Source organism: Aotus nancymaae, unplaced genomic scaffold (genome assembly GCF_030222135.1).
Source record: "Aotus nancymaae isolate 86718 unplaced genomic scaffold, 86718_ANA_hifiasm-v0.15.2.pri h1tg000012l, whole genome shotgun sequence".
Lineage (NCBI taxonomy): Eukaryota > Metazoa > Chordata > Mammalia > Primates > Aotidae > Aotus > Aotus nancymaae.
The window spans coordinates 29,207,771-29,216,714 of NW_026988423.1; the positions used below are offsets into that span (position 1 = coordinate 29,207,771).

An 8,944-nucleotide genomic window follows, 5' to 3' on the forward strand; every position below is an offset into this window, starting at 1 on the left:
TGGATGGTCCGTGATTTAGTTCCAGGATTACATCTCTCTTCGTTCATAGTTACACAGCCATTGTTCCCAAAGCTCAAAAACAAGGCGGGATGGCCCACTCCTGAGGAGTTTCTAAAACCAGGTATATGTTATGTCATAACAAATAATCTTCTACAAACCCTTTGATCATTGTCATAGGCTTAGACGTACTCTTTCTCCAAAGCAGTTTTATTTCAGGTGCCTCACTGCCCATTCCTGGCACTGAGCCTCTATCAGGCACTGTGCCTTTATCAGGCACTGCAACAGAGGTTCACCCAAGTGATCTCCACTCAAATGCAGTTGATTCACACCAACCCTTTTAAACTTATGGCATTCATTCTCTAATGTCCACTCATACAGGTGGTCTTTCTCCTTCTAAAGTCTTGCTGCCACTATGGAGAATTTCATGCTAGCTAAATACAAGTCTCTAATATCCCCCTTCCTCCCCTCCTTAACCCCTCTCCTCCTGGCTTAGAGAGGAAAAGATATCAATCCTCCAGGATTCCAGCTGCTCATCCCTCCTATTCCACTGAAAGCACCAGCTTCCAACACCTTTCCCTCCCGAACAAAGCCATCCTGCTTAGAGGATTATCAAGGGGGACCCAGAATTTATGCAAAGATTTAGATTCCCTGACCTGGAGAGGAGACCAGAGAGAAAAAGAGATTTTTTTTTCCATAGTGAATATATAGCAGGAAAAAAAAAAGAAATGAGTTAGCTTTTTCAGTAATTCTCTTGTTATACACATAAAGTAACTAACACTCTGTGTTCCATACACATACACATGCACACACGCATACATCTAGTGGTGGTGATATTTGTAGTGAAGGAGAAAAAGGAAAATTTGAGCAATGGATGTGATATTATGACAACAACACATATGAATGACACTTTATTAGAACTTATCTGGTTTTCCTCTTATCTCTCTGGCTGTTCCTTCTCAATTCCCTTTCCTAGTAACTCTTCACCTCCCCAACTACTGAATATTAAGTGCCCTTAGACTCAGTCTTTTGACCCCATTTCTATACTCACTTGATTTCCTGCAGTCTCATAGCTTTAAAATCCTTGTTCTTAATGATTACTCCCAGACATTTCTCTCCTCTGCCTGAGAACTTCTATATCTATATTCAACTGCCTATATAACATCCCCATTTGGATGTCTATAGGCATCTCAAAAGTAACATATCAAAAACAACTCCTGATGTTGTCCCCAAATCTGAAACTTCCCCACACCCAAGTTTTTCCATTCAAAAATGGCTGCTCCATTCTTCCATTTCCTTGGGCCCAAAACCTTGAATTCATCTTTAATGCTTCACTTTCTTTCACACCCCATATACAATCTATCAGCAAAACCTGTGGGTTGTACCTAGAAAATAAATTCAAAATCTGCCTACTTCTCACCACTTCCATTGTTACCACCTTGGTCCTAGTTCCTATGATGTCCTTGTGAATTATTGCGATCACTGACCATCAGTGATTGTCTCACTACCGCTGCACAACCCATTCCAAAGTCAGTGCTTTAAGATAATTATCTTTTCTCCTGGGTCTGTAGGTCAGTGGTAATGTAGCTGAGCTAGGCTAGACTACAACCTCAAGGTTCTCTTTGGGTTTGTGGGCTGACAAGAGGGAGGTCTGCTTCAGGCTGTGGGCCCATGGGTCAACTGCAGCACAGCACCTCTGCTTGATGTGTCCTATTCTGAGCCCATGCCGAAAGATGTTATCCAAGACAAGCTCTTCTCATGCTGGTCACAGAAGACAAACAGGAAAACCCAGCATTCAAGAGTACTTCAAGCTTTTGCTAATAATATCACTTCCACTGACATCCCATACTTAAAAAAAAAAAAAAGAGTCATTGAATGAAGCCCAGAGAGGTTGAGGAAATACACTGTTCACCATGTATGCATAATACTACTACAGAGTAGTGAAGAATTGGGACCAGTAATTTAATCTGCTTTCTTGATTATAATTATATCTTTCCCACATGCAAACTAGACCCACTTCTATTCCAAAACCCCTGAAAGTTCCATCATATCTTTGAAGTCCAGGATCTCATGATCTACATCAGGTTCAGATATAGCTCTTCTTGACATAGAGACCTATGAATTAAAAGAGCAAGTATCTTTTTCTCACATACCAAACATACAACAAATGATGGATTAGTGATGATAATAACCACAAAAAAATACCCTTATTCACAAAGGAGAAAATGAGGCAGATCATAGCCACTGGTCCATAACAATTAGGAAATCTCACTGGACAATGGTTGTCAGGTTTCTCTATTGGAGGGAATTATTATTCACAAGGAGAAAATGAGGCAGATCATAGCCACTGGTCCATAACAATTAGGAAATCTCACTGGACAATGGTTGTCAGGTTTCTCTATTGGAGGGAATTACGTTTCATGATTAGGCACTGGTTCTGCTCCCTAAGAATGATTTTCCAGTCTATCCTTCATAGCTCTTGGTTCTACACTCTAGGGAATCATTCTTTTTCCCTCATCTTCCTTAGTCACTTGCAAAGGACATTAGAGAATATGCCCTTTTTGGTGGATAAATGGGTTCTTCAACCTACTTTTTGCCTGTAGAAAATTAGAGCCCAATAATCTGTTTATATCCTCTAGAGTGTCAATCTCTTTTAGCTGGTACTGGTACTTTTGCCAATAAAGTTCTTTTTTAAACTTTGTGGATTTCCTATGAATTTGACTGTAGTCAACTCCGTGTGCCAAAAGATGTGGTGCACTCACAATTTCTTTCAAGATATATCTCCTTTTGTCTCTCTCTCTCTCTCTCTCCCTCCAATACTATTAAGAGTGAAAAACTGGAACCAATATTTCAATATATAAAGACTTCTATCATAACTGCTGAGCATTCACTATCCCTTCTTCTCCCAGCTTCTACCTTATATTACTCAGGATCTCCAGAGAAACAGAGCCAATAGGATATATATAGATATATGACTAGGAATTTATTATGGGAATTGGCTCATGCACTTATGGAAGCTCAGAAGGCCAACAATATGCTATGTGCATGCAGAGAACCAGAGAAGCCAGTGGTGTGATTCAGTCTGAGTCTGAAGGCCTGAGAACCGTGGAAGCCAATGGTGTAGCTCTCAGTCCAAGGCAAAAGCCCTAATAACCAGGGAGAGGGGGCTGCTGCTGTGAGTCCTGAAGTCTCAAGGCCCAAGAACCAGCACCTCTGGTGTCCAAGGGCAGAGAAAAATAGATGTCCTAGCTCCAAAAGAGAATTTGCCCTTCCTCTGCCTTTTAGTAGGTACTGGTACTTTTGCCAATAAAGTTCTTTTTTAAACTTTGTGGACATCCTATGAATTTGACTATAGTCAACCCCATGTGCCAAAAGGTGTGGTGCACCCTTCCCAAGAGAAGTTACCCTTCCTCTGCCTTTTTGTTCTACCCAGGTCCTCAATGTCAGTGTGCCCACATTGATGAGGGCAGACCTTCTTAGTCCACCAATTCAAATGCTAATCTCTTCCAGAAACATTTTATTCGCTATCTGAGCATCCCTTATTCAGTCAAGTTGTCACAACAAATGAACCTTCACACGCTTTTTCCCCTTTTCAATACATCAGCCAGAGTATCCTATTATTATTTAAGTCACATCATGTCACTCCTCTGCTTAAAACCCTCAATGGCTCCTCATTTCACTCAGAGAAAGTCTTTCCAGGCATGCTCCTGTCTCAGGGATTTTGCATATGTTGTTCTCTCTGCCTGGAATGCTTTTCCCCAAGCATTGCCCCATTCCTTCACATCTTTAGTCAATGAGCAAGTCAGTGAGACCTTCCATGAACCACTCCCCCTATCTAAAATAGCTTTTTTAAAAAAGCACTCCTCTTTCTGCTTTTTATTTATCTCCTTAGTTCTGGACACCATCTAATATATCTTGTTCACAGCCTGCTTCCCTCAGTAAAATCTATGCCATGAAGATAGAGATTTGTTATTCTGTTCACTGCCTAGTGCCTTTTTTACATGCAGTGGGAAGGAGTGAATCACTTCTAGTGGCTCATACAGAAGTTGAAGGAGCCCTAGCAAATCTCTTTCTATCTAATTAGCTTTGATTGGGTAATACATCTCTCCTTGAATCAATTATTGAGGCCAAGGGAAAGGAATGTGCTCATAAGTTTATGCATGTGACTAACAGAACCTGTCCCTGGAGTAGGTCAGTTATGCCCAAAAATATTTGGCTGAAAGTAGAGGAAATTTGAAGTCTCCTATAGGAAATGGAATAGAGGAATGTTGTCAACCAACAAATATCCACCACAATGCTTTAATCACCACATGGCTTCTCACTACACTGCATTTGTGAATTATTCATCAAAACCAAAGATGAGAGAAGTATCAAGACTAAGAGGAAGAAAAATGAAACAGCATGTGAGAGGTTAACATGACATGGGAATGTAGAAATTTGGGTAGCCTGCCACTTAAATTGCAATGCTAATGGTGCTTCCTGGAATTATGCAATGCAAAAAGGAGCAAAAGAAAGAGCTTTGGGTGTACCCTTCAATAGCTCAACTGGTAGAGCAGAGGACTATAGACTATATAGAAAGAGTTCTGGGTCTAGGATAATATGAAAAATCATGAGAGAAAGAGAGGGAGAACTTGAACTGTTTTAGAAATATATGCAAAATTTTTCTCTGTGGGAAGCTAAGTGTGAGAGTTTGTCAACATGAATTTTTCATAAAACATTCTTATGAACACTGTACCTATGGAGAAGGAGTCTTCTGTCGAGATCATCAAGCAGTTCTTTTTAATAGACACAAACCCAGCATAATTTGGAGGGAATTTTTCTCTGTTCCATGGTGATATGAAGCTCAGTCAAACAATGTCTCTGTGATCCGAGATGAACCCAGGATAAGGTCTCGAATTGTCACTGTCATTCTGTCTCTAAGCTATTACATCATTCACTTTCTTTGTTCTAAAGCAAACTAAACCGTAATTTCCCCAATTCCTCAATAAAATTAACTCGCTTTTCTAAGTCTCCTGCCTCGCAAGATGGCTGCGATGCAGCTGGGCTCGGAGTCGTGGAACCGCGTGAGGATTCCTAAGGCGGGGAGCCGCAGCGCAGTGATGGTGGAGAACCCCAGCGCGAACCTTCACCTTTGGATTGCAGGTTTAATTAAAGAATGCCATCTCGTCACAGAATCACTGAAGAGCCGAGCCTTAGATGCAGAAACAGATGTGTTATGTACACTCCTTTACAGCAATCACAACAGAATGGGCCACCACAAATCCCATTTGGCCCTCAAACAGGTTGAGCAATGTTTAAAACGTTTGAAAAACATGAATTTGGCAGGTTCAATTCAAGACCTGTTTGAGTTGTTTTTTCCCAGTAAAAATCAGCCCATAAGTACCACTGTCGTCCCTGGTCAGCCAGTGGTGGAGTTGGTGTTGATGAAGGTTTTGGGAGCCTGCAAGTTGTTGCTTCGCTTGTTGGACTGCTGCTGCAAAACATTTCTCTGGACTGTGAAACATCTAGGTTTGCAGGAGTTCATTATTTTAAACCTTGTGATAGTAGGGTTGGTGAGCAGGTTATGGGTTCTCTATAAAGGTGTTTTAAAAAGGTTGATTTTGTTCTACGAGACTTTGTTTGGATTCCTTCAGGAGGTCTCTAGGATTCAACCAATGCCTTACTTCAAAGATTTTACCTTTCCTTCTGATATCATTGAATTTTTAGGACAGCCATTTTTTGAAGTCTTTGAGAAAGAAATACCTACAGCTTTTGCAGCTAGAGGAATAACTAAATGGCTAAATAAACTGTTTTTAATAAGTGAGCAGTCACCAAAGGCCATCGAAGAAACCTTACTTGGAATTTCCAAAAATGCTGAACAAATGAAGATAAATACACAGAATAATGAGGATCTTGGACAGCCAGTAAAGAAAAAGAAAATCTTCAGAGAAAAGTCATCAGAATTTGATGTGAGGGCTTTCTGCAACAAGCTGAAACACAAAGCTACTAAGATCAGCTTTGATTTTAAACTAAAGACAACCAAGCATTCTTCTCAGAAAGCGATAGCAACTCCTCAAGTCAGAAGTTTCATACAAAGATTCCGAGAGGCTGAGTCTTTCACACAACTTTCTGAAGAAATCCAAATGGCAGTGGTATGGTGCAGGAGCAAAAAACTCAAAGCTCAGGCCATTTTTCTGGGCAACAAACTTCTTAAAAGCAACCGGCTTAAACATCTGGAAGCTCAAGGTACTAGTTTGCCGAAGAAACTAGACTGCATAAAAACGTCTATTTGCAACTGCCTTCTTCGTGGCTCAGGTATTAAAACTTCGAAGCATCATCTGAGACAGAGAAGATCACAGAATAAATTTTTGCGGAGACAAAGGAAACCACAGAGAAAGCTGCAGTCAACTCATTTAAGGGAAATTCAGAAGTTCTCTCAAGGGACTCACAATGTTGCGGCAGATACTGGTGCTAAGTGGAGACTCGCACACTATACTGTGCATAGAACTGATCTCTACCCTAACAGTAAGCAATTCTTGAGTAGTGGAGTTTCAATGACTGTCATGCAAACTAAGGAGAAAATGATTCATAAAAATCCTAGAGGCATCCATGGAAATGAAACTGATTCGTACACAGTGATGCAAATAAATAAAAACATTACATCAGGAACCATTAAGGAGACAGATGACATTGATGATATTTTTGCTTTAATGGGAGTTTAGATGTTCATACATGAGACTTATAAGTGATTAACAAGGCTAGTTCAGTTTTCTGTTTTAAGTGGAACTGCTGAGATCTGGAAATACCACCTGGACTCATAGAGGAGCTGCCGTAGTGCAGCATTGCAAAGGAGTTCATTCCATTTCATTTAGGTTTACATTTAAAGTAGCACTGTGCCATTCATCAACAAGTACTTCTTTTTTGCTTCAACCACATGCCAGGTGTTAAGATGAATAGTCTGCCACAGCCTGCCTTTGAGAACCAGATGTAATTCCTTGAGTGAGGCTAGTAAGTCTCTAGAAATTGAGTAATTTTATGATTTACCAGGCAGCTTAATAACCATTTGCAAAAACCATTGTGCCTTGAGGTAGATGAGGAGGGAGGATGAGGAATAGCAAGGAAACACCTGAAAGGTCACTTTGGCCTTATTGGCTCCATCGTAGATAGGTCTGCCTCTCTATAAAGTCTGTAGCTCCTGACACTTGCTGTCTTGTTTATATATTGGAATTGATCATCAGGCTTTGCCACTGCTTGTATTACCAGGGTCTGGTTACAACCATTATTTCTGTTCTTTTGTTCATCTTATATTAAAGTGAGTTTGGAGTTCTCCAAAAAAAAAAAAAAAAAAAAAAAAAAAAAAAAAAAAAAAAAAAAAAAAAAAAAAAAAAAAAATTAACTCAACAGTTTCTATATCTCAAAACAACTTGAGCTTTCCCTTTTTATATGCTTTCAACTTTTATTATAGATTAGGGAGTACATGTGCAGGTTTGTTACATGGGTATATTGTGTGACACTGAGGTTTGATCCTGTCACCCAAGTAGTGAGCATAGTACCCAATAGTTGATTTTTCAGCTCACTCCCCACTCTTTTCCTCCTGGTCTAGTAGCCCCCAGTGTCTATTGTTGCTCCTTTTTATGTCTATGTGTTAGCTCTCACTTATAAGTGAAAACACGCACTATTTGGTTTTCTGTTCTTATGTTAATTTGCTTAGGAAAATGGCCTCCAGCTTCATCCATTTTGCTACAAAGGACATTATTGCATTCCTTTTTGTGGCTATGTAGTATTCCATGGTATATATGTACCACATTTTCTTTATCTAATCCACTGTTGAAGGGCACCCAGGTTGATTCATGTCTTTGCTATTGGGAACAGCACTGCAATGAATATATGAGTGCATGTCTTTTTGATAGAATGAATAATTTTCCTTTTAGTACATATCCAGTAGTGGAATTGCTGGGTGAATGGTAGTTCTGTTTTAAGTTCTTTGAGAAATCTCCAGTGCTTTCCACAGTGATGAACTAGTTTGCATTCCCACCAAGAGTGTATAAGCATTTTCTTTTCTTCTCAGCCTCACCAGCATCTGTTCTTTTTTTACTTTTTAATCATTGCTATTCTAGCTGGTGTGAGATCTGTCTCACTGTGGTTTTGATTTGCATTTTTCTGATGATTAGTGATGTTGAAAATCTTTTTCATATGTTTATTGACTGCTTGTACATCATCTTTTGAGAAGTGTCTGTTCATATCCTTTGCCCATTTTTAAATGGCTTATTTACTTGATTTGTTTTTGGTTTGTTTGGGGTCTTCTTTTTCTTTTTCTTTTTCTTTCTTTTTTCTTTTTTTTTTTTTTTTTTGAGACAGCATCTTGGTCTGTTGCCCTGGTTAGAGTACAATGGCACTATCATGGCTCACTGCAGCCATACTCCCACCTCAGCCTCCCAAGTACCTGGGACCACAGGCTCATGCCACCACATCTGGCTAATTTTTTTTATTTTTATTTTTGTAGAGACAGGATCTTCCTATGTTGCCTAGGCTGGTCTCAAACTACTGGGCTCAAGCAATCCTCCTGCCTCAGCCTCCCAAAGTGCTGGGATTACAGCCATGAGCCACTGCACCTGGCCTCATCTCTGATTACTTTCACCAGTGTTTTGTAGTTCTAGAGACCTCTGATCTCCTTAGTTAGATGAATTCGTAGGTATTCCACTTGAGCTTTCTAACATTTGGATTTATTTCAGCAGATAACATATTATCTTCAAATTTGGATTTTCCCCTGTAAAATTATTCCAATGTTCTTGTTTTATTGGGTGGGCAGCAGGGGGATGCGGTTGAGAATCCAGAAACCAGGTACTAATTTCCTACCTGTAAGTTTCTTTGCTTGAGGATATTTCTAGAGTGCATTATAAACAGCACTAGGACTCTACTTTTATTCCTATTTTCCCTTTCTTGCTATCTGTAATGAATATATAATCCA

The 8,944-nt window shown here is 39.7% G+C and overlaps 1 protein-coding gene across 1 annotated transcript; it reads left to right on the plus strand.

Annotated features, from left to right (window-relative positions):
• The first annotated feature begins 5,002 nt into the window (after positions 1-5,002).
• LOC135274622 (nucleolus and neural progenitor protein-like) lies at positions 5,003-7,310 on the plus strand. The gene has a single exon (XM_064375520.1). It carries the CDS (start codon positions 5,022-5,024, stop codon positions 6,696-6,698), a length of 1,677 nt encoding a protein of 558 aa, XP_064231590.1. The 5' UTR covers positions 5,003-5,021; the 3' UTR covers positions 6,699-7,310.
• Positions 7,311-8,944: the final 1,634 nt, after the last annotated feature.

Coding starts and splice junctions, on each gene's coding strand:
- LOC135274622 (XM_064375520.1), top strand. CDS start 5,022: ATGGCTGCGATGCAGCTGGGCTCGGAGTCGTGGAACCGCGTGAGGATT.